Source organism: Chrysochloris asiatica, unplaced genomic scaffold, assembly GCF_000296735.1.
Source record: "Chrysochloris asiatica unplaced genomic scaffold, ChrAsi1.0 scaffold00006, whole genome shotgun sequence".
NCBI classification, from domain to species: Eukaryota; Metazoa; Chordata; class Mammalia; order Afrosoricida; family Chrysochloridae; genus Chrysochloris; species Chrysochloris asiatica.
Genome location: NW_006408524.1, coordinates 15,905,382 through 15,920,366, shown reverse-complemented (window position 1 = coordinate 15,920,366; position 14,985 = coordinate 15,905,382). Strand labels below are relative to the sequence as shown.

General features: G+C 40.3%; 1 protein-coding gene across 1 annotated transcript in view; it reads left to right on the top strand.

The window, feature by feature from the left end:
* The first annotated feature begins 697 nt into the window (after positions 1 to 697).
* The window catches only part of NPSR1 (neuropeptide S receptor 1), a 227,186-nt gene continuing 212,898 nt past the window's right edge, over positions 698 to 14,985 (top strand). The window contains exon 1 of the mRNA XM_006832139.1: positions 698 to 847. Coding sequence (XP_006832202.1) covers positions 698 to 847 — 150 coding nt within the window. The remainder of the gene's footprint in view (positions 848 to 14,985) is intronic.

The following is a 14,985-nucleotide window of genomic DNA, read 5'->3' as shown; positions in this document are numbered from 1 at the left end:
AAAAAGCTTTTCTAAGAAATGCCCTGTGAAAACCTGGAGTAGATCCACATGTGTGGAACCCAAATCTGCTAGTTACATACGTTTTCTGAAATAATGGACACACTCTTCAGGGTTGCTGTGAATCGTAACCTACTCCAGGACACTTAACAACAACAAGTCAGTGCATGTAAACTAGATGGATAACGATTCCAAGTCAGATGACAGCCTCTACTGGAACAAATGTAAGATTATGGTTTGATTTCAGAGGTGCAAACATGGCCTGAATTCATGGACCCCCCTGATCAGTCTAAATTCTAGTCATTTTTAAGCTTGGGCAGGAGTGGGGTCCAGTGTGGAAGTTAGGAAAAGCACTGCTGGGCAGGAATACACTGAAGGGAGGCCTGCCTGTCCTGGGACCAATGAGGATTGTTGCTGGGGAGTCAAGGGCTCCCAGGGTGAGGGCCCCCTGGCCCTGAGTGGGACTGTGCTGGCTACTGCTTTGTAACAGCAGAGGAGCAAGCAGAACGTGGATCCTCCGCTTGTGAGGCAGAGCTCTTGAATAAGGTGGGCTCAGGGAGTGCTCTGTGTGCCTCTCTTAGCCCACCTCCAGTCAGAAGCCTTGGGAGGCAGAGCTACAACCAGCTGCCTGGCTCTCCAGAGATGAGCTGGACTCTGCAAACCTAGGGACAGGGACGTGAGGCTGGATCCTGCCTGAGCCATGCCAGCCAGCCTCACCAAAGGCAGCCCCAGTTCCAGTGGGACTACACAGATGCTGGCTTCTTCTTCCCCGGCCAGTTGCACTGAAACAGTGACTTTAGCTGAAGTGCTGCAGGGTGAAGAGTGGGGCTCTCAGTACCATTCCTTTAAGGTAAGTCTCCTGCCTTCCACCTTGAACCCTGATTTTAAAGGAAGTAACAGGTAGACCCTGTGAGAACCATTTAAAGGTATCCTAGCGAATACTGTGAATAAGTGAGATTATTTTCTTTCCTAAAAGAAAAATTAGCTAAAGCAATGACTTTGTCATGGTATACAAGAACCTTTATTGTAATTTCTTAGGATTATAAGTGGATTGTGTTTTTCTTTTTCCTTCTACTATTGAAGTGTTTGAGTTATACGTAATATCTATGAGTGGGTTTTATTTATGTATTTATTTATTTTACTTTCTTCCTTGGGAAAAAGCACTTTTAATTAATCCTATAGTAGTGTTTGAAATATGTTTGTAATGGAAGTTTTTCGCTAGAAATGTCAGAAGTGTCAGGAAAACCCACAGCCCCTCAGGATAGTATCATATGCAATGAGAAACTTTACACTGAATAAGGAAGGAAGGACCACATTTTCTTTATTGATCCTTTTCACTGAATACAAGCATCTTAAGAAACAGAAATCTGTGACAGACTGCAGTTTGTGGTACACTGTTTGCAACAAGTTCCCTCTTAAACCAAAGGAGGAGTTTGGTATATTTCACTGACAAAGCATCTGATGTCCACATTAAGGAAATGACCCTCATTAACTTAAGCATTTGCTTGAACTGCAACAAGTTCTTGTGGGCAGGAATAAATCAGTCATCTAGAAAACAAGAGTTTCCTGCTTTCTGCGCGGGAATTCTGGAACCTGTGGTTATTTTACACGCTGTCTCATGGCGTGTTCAGTCATTGCAGTAATTCACAAGTCTCAAACTATTTATTTATTTCAAAAAGGAAAAACACTACTTTTTCTTTTTTTAATCCTCTAGATGGTCTTGAAATGATTTTACCCCCACACACAGAGGCAGAATTACTACCTCCCTATGGGAGGTCTGCCTCTTTGTGAGCACTCAGAATAAAACTTTCAGCAGGGAACGGTCTCAGGAGCCAGTTTAGTGCTCCTCCAGGACCTAAAGCATAGGAAGCGAACCAGAGCCCAAACAAATTACTTGTCCCTTGGTACCAGCTCCTAATACATGCAAACACACAGCCTAACTGTAAAGCTCTGTAACATTAAATAGACATTGAATCTGGACTTTTTTGGTTCTTTTTTCTCCCATCAAGCAACTTGTGGGTTTGAACCGACTACTCTTTTGGGTGGAATTCTGATGTGGCACTGTAGGATAAGTGCTGGACTGCTAACCACCAGGGCAACTGTTCAAACCCACTAGCCGGTACTCGGAAACCATCGACAGGATGGCTATGAGTCAGAACCAACTTGACAACACTTAGCAACAACAATAGCCATTTTGGGTAGTTGCTGTGAGCTTAACCATGGCTCCACCAGGACTCCTGTAATCCCCTCTTAGAGGACAATCTGCAGTCCCTAGCTGTCTATCCTGGATGGGGATGCTCTGTGTGTCCTGGAAGCACAGGCTGCATTCAGTGACTTCTGCCTCTGCAGCCTCTTTGATATTTATAGAACATGACAGCAAACAGACGAAAGAGACTGGCTATTGCAAAGGGAGTAATAATACCCAATAAAGCACTTGTTCTGAGATCCTGACAATAATCACTGTGAACTGAAATCTCATTTGTCACTTCTTGAACACAACACCAGAGGGGACAGACCCGCTGAATATGTGAACGAACAATTGTCTGCTCACACTGTTTTAGTGTCTGTACTGTCTGAGCAACATCAGCAACATCATCCCTCAGCACGAAAGAGCTTCCTTGTTGTTTTTAACCTTTTTCCTATTGATATGTTTTCCATAAAACAGCTACAGACAAAGAAAGAAGTTGAAAGATAAGAATTGTAATTCTGGCCAGGAGCTTAGAATGTTCCACCTCCTCCATTCTCTGTATAGAAACACAATGACTTTTAGTTACATGCCAACCTGTGGTGTTTGTGGGCACCTAGCTTAAATTTCTTAGTGTAACTTCTGCTGTGATCCCTTTTGAGCACAAACATTATTTTATTGATTTATATTTATTTAGTGAGACGGGTGCAAAGAACACATTTGATAGAGAAATAGGTGTGACGCAAGCCCTTGTTCTTTTTGGAGTTTTTTATTTCATATAGTACTCAGGAAAGCAACAGTTGTGTAACTTCTCACTGTCTTCCAAACCTATCTATTTAATCCCATTATGTGGTTACAAATCGGGCTGCTAATCTCACGGTCAGCAGTTCAAAACTACTACCTGTTCCATGGGAGAAAGATGAGGCTTTCTGCCACCCGTAAAGATTTACAGCCTCGGAAAGCCTGTACAGAGTCGCTATGAGTCGGAACCGACTCCACGGCACATAACAACAACAACCTTACTAAAAGGAGTGCAGTGACTCCATAGGATAAGCACTGGACTTGGAACCACAAGGCCTGCAGTTCGAGCCTGCCAGGCACTCCATAGGATTAAGGTGAGATCTTCTATTCCCTCGACAATTCAAAGCCCAGGAAACCCTATACAAGGTCACTATGAGTCAGAACCAACTCGACAGCCCTTAATAACAACACCACCTTATTAAAAGCAGTAAAACTGGCATTTAAAAATGGTTCTAGCAGTGAAAGCACTAAAATATTAATAGCAGGAAGAATAGCAACAGAAGTAACCATATATTTCATTGACTAGGTCCATTCTAGATATAGTAATCTTGCCTAGTGGCATCTGGTAAGTGTCTAATTTATTTCTCACAATTCATGGTGGAACTTTGCATCCAGAATTCCCTTTCATCTTCACCTGCATTGATCTAAACTCTACTCATTCTTCAAAGTTCAGCTGGGGCTACTTCCTCCGTGAAGCCCTCTCTTGACTCATCCTGCCTTGGAGTTCCAGTGGGCTGTATTTCTCTTCATGCTACTTAATCCAACTCTCTTTGAAACTGTTATTTAAACATGTATGAACAGTTATGAAGCTCCATGAGTGAAAGAAATGTCTGATGCAGTGTGCAGCACCATGCTTGGCACACTAGCATACTCAATAAACATTTACTCCATACATGCAGTGTGCTGGCTGTTTCTGTCTATGCTTACATTAAGTTAGAATGGGGTAGCAGAAAGCATAGCTTCTCAGTGATACAGGTAAAGGGTCTTATTAACCACAATTTCAGTCAACCCTGCCTTGCTTGACCTCTATCCGCTGCAATAACAGAAACCCTTCTCTGCAAGCTTATCATTATCCTATGGTTCACTCAACCACAATGAAGGTAAGTGATATATTTCAATGGGTAGGCTATGGGATATGGGCCATAGACCAGAATCCAGTACCTGGATTAGCCCTCATTAACCTGTAATCAATCACTGTGTTGTTGCTTTAGTCAGTCGCACACTGAATCTCGAACTTGGTTTCCTGCTTAGCACTCTAGTTCTATTCTGCTGATCCCCAAAGCCTGTTTGGCCTGAGAAAAGATATCCTTATTTAGTTCTTGGAGTCCTGGTGTGGCATGGTGGGCTAATGTGTTAGACTGCAAAGTCGTTTGAACTGCAAGGTTGGTGGTTCAAGCTCACCAGCTGCTCCTTGGAAACCTTATACTGGATTGCTATGGGTCGGAATCCACTCGACGGCACTTAACATTTAGTTCTTACTATCCCTCATTCATAGACTGAGTGAGAACATTTTCCTCTTTTCCACCTCCAAATTTTTGCTTCTACTTGCCACCACTCTAACCTGCTCTGCAATCCTAAGCATGGTATACTGCTTGAATGTCAGTAGCGAAATCTGCGATAAATTTTCATTCTTCTCCCTCAATCCTGTACTTCGATCCTGGGCATCCTGTGACTATCCCTTTGTCATCCTAGGTTCAAATTTCTCAGCTCAGACTCTGGCTTTCTGTCTAGTTTCCAATTTATTGTCCATTCAAGGTCTTAATCAGCTGGCCTCCTGAAATCCTCGCTCCCAACATTATGGAATTATATAGTTTCCAGATGTTCTCAAGAAAGATGAAAACTGTTTCATCAGAAAGTGAATGGGCAATCCAAATATAAAACTGCTCAAACAGAAAACAAAGAGGAAATTCCTCACACAAAATCCCTTAATTTGGCCCATGAATTCACTAGCAATATTTCCTGAATCTCTGCTTCTTAATGAAGAGAAACTAAATTTTAACTAACTGGGAGGGAAACCCATCTGAATTAATAAAATATCTAAATTATGAAATAATGTAAATGAAGCTCCGTTTTATTACTCTGATGTGAGGTGAGAATCATGAACCAAGACAGCTAAATATTACCTAATGAGAATCTTTGATCAGATCTCCAGTGGGTAGCTCCAAATGATCGCGATTAAGCTAACTATTGTTTAGATGTAAATGGTTACATTTAAGTGCTTAAGGGTGATTGGCCACAGTTTGTTCCCTTTGAACACGCTCCCTGCCTTGCTGTCTTACTGTTAAGTTTCTAAACACACTGGTTCTCCACCAATATAACAAAGGCAAATTTCAGCTCAACCCAAGCCCTGAATATCTCAGTCTATGCTTTTTAACAGGAGTCCTGGTGTGGTGCAGTGGGTTAATGCACCAGACTTCAAAGTCGTTTGAACTGCAAGGTTGGGGTTCAAGCTCTATACAGGGTCACTATGGGTTGGAACCAACTTGACGGCACTCAACAACAATGTGCTTTTAACAAGAGCTCAATGTACGAAGCTTAAGTATTCTGTGCTGATTTTTATTACTTTTATGCTTACCACTTATTTCTAATAACTCAGTCTACCTACTAAGCATCCACATTTTTACCTTCTGTGACTGTCATTTCAACTCTTCTCTGCCTCACATGCATCCTTTCCTGAACCTTCCACTCGGCCCATCACACCTCTCTATGCTTTCTTTCTCTCCCTTCTTGCCTTGGATTCCAGGGCGCTGTCAATGATGCCCTTCTTGGAATCCAAGACTCCTCAGTTCCCGACCTTCCAGGGCACCTCTTGTAGTGCTGCATTTTCATTAAGTATGTTCTGTTCTCCTCGATCCTGAATGTGGTGGCTCTTTTCTGATTATAGCAGCCACTTACCCCACTGCTATAGAGTTGGTTCTAATGCATGCTTTGTTGTTCAGTACTTTCAAGTCAGTTCTGACTCATAGCTACTGTATGTGCAACAAAATGAGACACTGTCCAGTCCTGTACCTCATATCATTGGGGGTCTTCCCACTGACCTTCCACTTTATTAAGCATGATGTCCTTCCTTCTCCAGGAACTTGTCCCTCCTGATAACATGTCCAAAGTATGAGCAACAAAGTCTTGCCATCCTGGCTTGTTAGGAGCATTCTGTATGTACTTCTTCCAAGACAGTTTGGTTTGCCCTTCTGGCAGTCCACAGTACTTTTAATATTCTTCTGCAACACCATAACTCAAATGCATCAATTCTTCTATAGTCATCCTTATTCTTTGTGAACGTTCACATGCATATGAAGTGATTGCAAATACCATGACTTACGTCAAACACGTTGTAGTCCTCAAACTGACATATTTGCTCTTAAACACTTTAAAGAGTTCTTTTGCAGCAGATTTCCTTACTGAAATACAACTTGAGTTTTTGACTGCTGCTACCATGAGTGTTGTCTATGGGTCCAAGTAAAATAAAGTCTTTGACAATTTCAGCCTTTTCTCCGTTTATCATGATATTATGAGGATTTTCATTTTCTTTGTATTGAGGCACAATCCATATTGAAGACTCTATTTAGTTTAATCTTCAAGCAAGGTTGTGTCATATGCATATTACAAGTTATTAACGAGTCCTCCTCTAATTCTGATGCAAATTTCTTCTTCATCTAATCCAATTTTTCATAGTATTTCTCAGCATACAGATTGAATAAGTATGGTGAAAGGATATAACATTGATGCAAACATTTCCTGATTTTAAACCATTCAATTTCCCCTTGTTCTGTTTGAACAACTTTCTCTGGTTCTATGGACAGGTTTCTCACGAGCACAATTAAGCGTTCCATAATACCCATCCTTCACAGTGTTGTTCATAGTTTGTTATGATCCACACAGTCGAATGTCTTTGCACAGTCAATAAAGCAAAAGTAAACATCTTTCTGGGATTCTCTACTTTTAACCAAGAGCCATCTGACCTCAGCAATGATATCCCTAGTGCCACATCCTCTTCTAAATCTGGCTTGAATTTCTGGTAGCTCCCTGTTAATGTACTGCTTCAACATTTTTAATTGTCTTCAGCAAAATTTTACTTGCATGTAGTATTAATGATATTGTTCAATGGCTTCTGCATTGTGCTGAGTTACCTTTCTTGGAAATAAGCACAAATATGGATCTATTCCATTTACATGGCCAAGTCTTCCAAATTTCTTGGCATAGATGAATGAGTGTTTCCAGGGTTGCAGCAGTTTGTTGAAAAGTTTCAATTGGTATTCCATCAATTCCTGAAGCCTTGTTTTTCACTAATGTTTTCAGTGCAACTTGGACTTCTTCCTTTATGGGTCATTGATCCTATGCTACCTTTTGAAATGGTTAACTATCGAACAATTCTTTTTGATAGTGACTGTATATTTCTTCCATCTTCTTTTGATGGTTTCTGCATCATTTAATTAGATGCCTCAATATTACTAATCGAGGCTTGAATTTTATTTTTCCAGTTCTTTCAGCAGGAGAAATGCTGAGTGTGTTCTTCCCTTTTGATTTTCTAACTCCAGGTATTTACATCTGTGCTTCATTGAGGTACTTTAACTTGTCTTCTCAAACTGTTTGGAATTTCTGTTCAACTCTTTCATTTCCTTATTTCTTCTAGTCACTTTAACTTCTCTATGCTCAAGAAAAAGTTTCAGGGTCTCTTTGGACACCCAGTGTGGTCTTTTCTTTCTTTCCTTTCTGTTTAATGATCTTTTACTCTCCTCCTATGTGCTGTTCTTGATATCATCCCACAACTCTTCTGGTCTCCTGTCATTAGTGTCTAATGTATCAAATGTCTTACTGAGATGGTCTCTAAATTCAGATGGGATACTTTCAAGGTCATATTTTGGTTCTCGTAGACTTGTTTTCATTTTCTTCAGTTATAGCCTGAGCTTGCATATGAGCAATTGATATCCTGTTCCACAGTCTGTCTCTGGCCTTGTTTGGCTGAGGTTGAGTGTCTCCACTATTTCTTCCCACAGATGAATCCGTTTGATTGCTATGTATGCTCTCTGGTGAGGTCCATATGCATAGTTACCTTTTATGTTGTTGAAAAAAAGGTATTTGCAATGAAAAACTCATTGGACTTGCAAAATCCTATCATGTGATGTTCAGCATAGTTTCTATCACCTAGGCCTTATTATCCGATTACTGATCTTTCCTCTTTGTTTCCAACTTTCACATTCCAAGCAACAGTAATATCACTGTATCTTGATTGTGCGTTTGATCAATTTCAGGCTGAATTCTTCAATGTCATCATCACTGGCTTTAGTGGTTGATGCATAAATTTGAATAATAGTGATATGAACTGGTCTTCCTTGTCAGAGTATTGATATTACCCTATCAAAGACAGCATTATATTTAAAGTTAAATCTTGAAATGTTCTTTTAATGTACATGATGCCATTCCTCTTCAATTTATTGTTTCCAGCATAGTTAGCCGTTGTTGTTGTTGTTGTTGTTAAGTGCCGTGGTTTCCGAGGCTGTAAATCTTTATGGGAGCAGAACGCCTCATCTTTCGCCTGCGGAACCGCTGGTAGTTTCAAACTGCTGACCTTGAAGTTCACAGCCCGATTCGTAACCACTACGCTACCATATGATTGTCCAAGTCAAGATGGTCAATATCCATCCATTTCAACTCATTTTGACAACTTCCTATTTTCCAATTTTCCTAGATGCATACTTTTTACAATCCATGTTCTCATTAATAATGGATGTTTGCAGTTGTTTCTTCTCATTTTGAGTTGTGCCCCATCAGCAAATGAAGGGTCTGAAAGCTTTACTCCACCCACATCATTAAGATCAAGTCTACTTTGAGGAGGCAACTCTTCCCTAGTCGTATTTTGAATGTCTTCCAACCTGAGGGGCTCATCTTTGGCACTATATCAGACAATGCTTCACTGTTATTCACAAGGTTTTCAGTGGCTAAGCGTTCACCAGTGGTCCAACTCTCCTTCTTCTTAGTCTGTCGTTGTCTGAAAGTTCTGGTAAAACCTGTCCCTCATGTGTGACCCTGCTGATATTTAAAATACTGGTGGCAGAAGTTCCAGCATCACAGCAACACACAAGCCTCTATAGTAGGACAAACTGACAAAAAGGTCTGATTCAGAGCAACTCTATATAGGATTTCTGAGGCTGTAAATCTTTACAGCAGCAGAACGCCTTGTCTTTCTCCTGTGAAGTGGCTGGTGTGTTTGAACTGCCAATCTTGTAGTCCAGTGCTTATGCTACAGCACCATCAGGGTTCCTTTTCAAGTTAACTTGTTATTGTTGTTATGTGCCGTGGAGTTGGTTCCGACTCATAGCGACCCTGTATAGGGTTTCCAAGGCTGTAAATCTTTACAGGAGCAGAAAGCCTCATCTTTCTCCCACGGAACAGCTGGTAGTTTCGAACTGCTGAACTTGCGGTTCTTTCAAGTTACTTAGGAGATCTTTTTTGAAGTATTTTGGAAGCTGAATGCAGACTTATTTCTTTTTCTCTGCTTTTATGGACTAAACACTGTCCCCTGAGGGCAGGCGGGGTAGAGATCCATGGTCTTTTTGGCAGGGGAACTTTACATCAAGCAAGTGGGACAGAGCACATGAATTAATACCGCAAAATGTCACCCTGTCATCCTTGGAATGGTTTCTGGTTGATAGAGTGGGTAAGATGTTTTAAGGTATGTATTCAAGTAGACAGAAAATGTAGCTTTATTTTTCTGAAACTGAACTTTGCTGCTCTCTGGAGTTCTCAGGGTACCTGCATGTAGAAAGGATTGCTTAGTTATCCCCAGGTAAGCACAGGCTCTCAAATTTTGCCTTCCATTCAGTGGGGACAGTGCCACTTAGCGACCAGGCTCTAGAGCCAGTCTGTTAGGGTCTAATCCCAGGTCCACCACCATCTATCTCCCTGAAGGCTGTTGGGCACTTTACTGATTCTTACACCTTGGTTTCTTCATCTGAAAAAAAGTGATGATGATAATTCAATATCCTTCTTAGGAACGCTATGAAAAATAAATGACAGAATGTTTGTGAAGTCTAAGGACAGCAAGTGGTTCTGAACAACTATTCAATAAATATTAGTTATAATTTCCCTGGGAATTAGTTGATTCATTCTATTTTCTCAAGGCCATTCACCAAGAAGCTATTGAAGATTCTTTGGGAATGCTGAAAGTTGAAGTATCCGTGATGGCTTTAGTATGAATTAGGCCCTCAAACATGGTGATACTAAGACTGATTATATCTTCATTCTTTCCCAGTTATGAAAAAAACAAAAAACAAAAAACAATATAGGTTAAAATAAATTAACAAAAACTCATTGTTGATGAATTTTACATATTTGGTTAAAGTTAAAGTTTACAGATTTGGAGAAGATGTCATTTTTTTTTTCCTTTTTATTCTGATATAATGCCTAGTTTTTATCTAGACAGATTTAGTGGCCACACATGAAAGACTTTTTTTTTTTGAAGAGATGTGCAGTTATGTTCTATCTAGAGCAGTAGATTTCTAGTATGGCTCAGGAAAAAAAAAAAAAACATGGCATAAACCTATTCCAGGCCACAAGATGGCAAAAGCACCCAATGTCACAAGGAAGTTGTGAGGAATAATCAAGGTTCTGTTTTGTATTGCCTACTTAGGCAATATGAATGGCTATTTAAGAATAATGGCTCTCTTAGTCTTGCCAACACTTGATCGTGTGATTTCACGTTATCACATTCCCCTCCCATCGTCGCATTGCTGTGGAGTCTAATCTGACTCGTATCGACCCAACAGGACAGTTTCAAACTGTCTGGAAGATTTTCTAAGACTGCAGTCTTTATGGAGGCAGGCTGTTACATCGTTCTTCCTCAGAACAGTCGCTGAGTTCAAATCATTGACCTTTCAGTTAGCAGCTAAGTGCTTAGCCCGTGGCCGATAGCTTAGAACATCAAAAAGCAGGACTTCGTTTGTGGAGCTTGTAAGGAAGGATTTCCTAGAGAAGAGGAGTCAATGGATAATTGTTACAATTACTCAACTTTCTTTCTTTTGAAATAGCCTACTAGAGCGGAAGTGTTTATTTGTGTGGAAGATTGAAATCAGGGCAGATGCCAAGGTCTCCTGTCTGGGACGTTGTTTTTACATCTTTAACTTTATCACAGAGGAAAATAACACTTCCATAGCTACATGATTAAGTCTGCACCAAGATAGCTGTTACTAGGTTGAAAACAGGATTAAAAAATGAGACCTCAAGCCAGCCATTTTAGATTTTACCAAGTACCTCAATTTTAAACTCCCTTGTAGACACTAAAATGCACAGTCCATAAAATAAAACAGTGATACACTGAATTTCATTGAAATTAAGAACAGCTGTTTTTTGTGTGATGGGGAGAAAGACCCAAGACTCAAAAATGTCTATCAAGACCCTTAAATTAAGCCTTAAACAAGACAAAGACAAAAATAATCATTAAATGAAGGAAACTATCAACATGCACCCTGTACAGAAGCTGATGGAATGCGCTGAACCTCTCATTGTGCTCATTATATGTAACAGAGGACAAAGGAAATCATTGCAAGGTCATACCAGGTCAATCCATCACTGACAATAGGGCCACAGAAGCAGGGAAAGGACCGTGATTGGGTTGCATACTTAACTGCAGGCTCAAAAAGTCACAGGATTGACTCTGGGGTTTTAATTACCTGGCTACACGGTATTCAGGGACGCACATATAACCTTGAGTCATAGTGTTACAGCAGTTTTGGATTCGAGAGTGTCATTGCAGCTCTTGATCTGTCTTTGAAGAAACTGAGGCCTCTGGGAGAGGTGAAGTAGAGTTTCAGATTTTATTAAGCCAGCTGGCTCTCAGAGGAGCTAATTTCTCCAGATTCTGAGCTCCAAATGGAGGGCAACACTGGCTTATAGGGGTCACAGTCATGGGGTGGGGGGAGGGGGACAGGGAGGCTAGGTTGCAGACCTGTTTGAGGACTGGAGGGAAACCAGAGGGTGTGGTCCCATTCGGTGACCTGATTAACATTCTACTTTATCTCCGGGGTGGGGAAGATTGGTCCCACTCAGTAACCTGATTAACATTTTAGCTTGTCTCCTGGGCAGAGAGGGCAGTGAATGATTTTACCTTTTCCTATTCAATAGTTACAGGGTAGTTGTAATAAGAAAATACCAGAAATGAACAATAAAAAATAAAGTTAAGTTCTTCTGCTTGACTATTTGTGACAAATCATCAAGTATATGTAGGTAAGTTCTTTGTGAAAGAAGGACATGCCCAAGCAAGTTCCCTAGTTCATTGTGTTAGCATCTGACCTACCTTCAACAACATTCTTCCTGAGGGCAGGCTGCCCCTCCCTGAGTTTACCTGTATTTGCCTAAGCACAGCCACATTTGTTAACTTAATGGCCAGCACGAATTGCGGAGGCCTGGTATCATAGTGAGTTTTGTGTTGGGCTGCAAGATCATCAGTTTGAAACTAGGCACCACTCTGCAGGAGAAAGATGAGGATTTTTGCTCCCATAAAGATGTATAGCCTCAGAAACTTTATACAGGGTAGCTATGAGTTGGAACTGACTGGACAACATACCACCAGCAGCATTAGGGAAGTAACAAAGAACTCAAATGGAGTTTGAACTTTTGTCAAGACACAAAATGGAGCTAGGATTCTAGCTGTAGACAATAGCCTTCCACAAACCAAGTGCTTTCAGAGTTCAGTCTAATACGTTTGAAGGAAACTATTAAGATCACAAAAAAGCAAGGCACATAGTAGAAGAAAAATATTTATAAATCACTTGTCTGGTAAAGGGATTATACTCAGAACATTAAACATTCTTAAACCTCAATATGAAAATAAAACAACACATTTTTTTAAAATAGCACAAAATTTGAGCACAAAGAAGATGTGGGGATGGCTAATAAGCACATGAAAACATGCTCAACATTTGTAGTCATTTGTTGTTATCAAGTGCCACCAAGTCTGTTCTGACTCATAGGACCCTGTGCAGGGTTTCCAAGCATTAGTCACTTGAAAAATGTAAAGTACAACCACAACAAAATACGCCATGTACATCTATTAGAAAGGCTAAAATTAAAATATACTGATAAGACCAAGTACACGCCAGGATAAGGAGTAACTACAACTAACCTACGTTGCTGACAACATGGACAGTTTAGAACATGATGCAGACAATTTAGAAGATGTTTTAGCAGTTTCTTATACAGTTAAACATGCACTTACTATACCACCCAGAAAAATGATTTCTTGTTATTTACCCAAGGGAAATGAAAATATGCCTACACAAAAAATTGTGTGTAAAAATTTATAGTGACTTCATTCTAAGTTGCCAAATCTGAAAAGAATCCAAATATCCCTCAGCTGGGGAATGCATAAACAAACTGTGGTACCTCCAGACAATGGGCTGTTACTTACAAATAAAAAGGAAGGAACTATAGATTTGGAAGAACTAACCACATGGATCAATCTCAAATGCATTATTCTAAGTTAAAGGAGCCAGACTCTAAATGTTACTTACATATTATATGCATTCAATTATTTGGTATTCGTGAAAAGATAAAACTATAAGGACCGAAAACAAATCATTTGCCATGGATGGAGTATAGAAGAAGAGATTTTTACAAGGAACGTGGGAATTCTTTTGGGTGATGGGGCTATTTTATCTTTATAGGTTAAAACTTTCAAAGCTATTTATTTTAAAAGGTGAGTCTTCCTTTGTATAATTTATACCCTTTAAAAAAAGTTTTGCCCATATGGTGAATTACATTTTCTGTAAAGTGTGTTTCATGAAAAAGTCATCAATCCATCTGACAGAACAGTGGAAGTGTAGGAGAACCTGATTGGGACAGAGCTTTAGAAGTTATCAGTTCAGAATTCACAGGTGTATGAACCCCAGAATCATGAGGTCAAACCCCAAAAGCATGAATCAAAATGGACAGAGAGGCTTTATGCTCAAATGTCCCTTCCTATAGAGTTTTATTTGACTACTCCATCAAGAGTAGCAGCAGCACTTCCATAACCATGCTGTCTCTTCATTCTGCTTTCTTTAAAACAGTCACATGGCATGTATATCTTTGTTATCTGTCTCACTACCAGAAGCTATACTCCATGAAGGAAAGTGGTTCTGCTAACTTCAAAGTCAGCAGTTGGAAACGACCACCTGTTACACGGAAGAAAGATAAAGCTTTCTGCTCCTGTAAAGATTTACAGCCTTGGAAACCCTTTGAGTCAGAACTGACTCCACGGCACATAACCAACCAACCATCGTATTTTAGTGCCAAAAACTATGCCCTGCCCTCATTGTTGTTGTTAAGTGCCATATCGGTGGTGGTTGGTGATTATGTGCCGTGAAGTTGGTTCCAACTCATAGAGTCCCTGAATAGGGTTTCCAGCGAGTGACTGGTGGATTTGAACCACCAACCCTATGGTTAGCTATCCAGCACTTATCCTACAGTGCTACACCAGGATTCTTCATATATTCTTAAAAGAATGAATGAATCTTTTATTGGAGCTCTGGTAGCATAGTGGTTACCAGTCAGGCTACTAATCTCAAGGTCAGCTGTTCCATGGGAGAAAGATGAGGCTTTCTGCTCCCATGAAAATTTACAGCCTCAGAAACCCTATACAGGATCGATATGAGTCAGAACCGACTCCACGGCACATAACACCAACCACCACCAATACTGCATTGTTGTTACTGCTGAATGCTTTTGAGTCGGTGCTGACTCATAGTGATCCTGTATAGAGTTTCTGAAGAGTAACTGGTGAGTTTGAACTGCTGACCTTGGGATTCAGACCGACCTTTGCGTCCAGTGAATTAGCCCACACTGAATACTGAATTAGGCACAAATATTGGGAAAGAATTCAGGGCAGGGGTCTTAAGAGTAGTTTCCAAGGGTCCTCTTTAAGTTATTTATAAAGTAGAAATCAATCATTAGTCACAATATAATATTACAAAACAGTACATAGTACTGATTAAGACTGAGTGCTGGTGTGATGTTGTGGGCTAATGCGT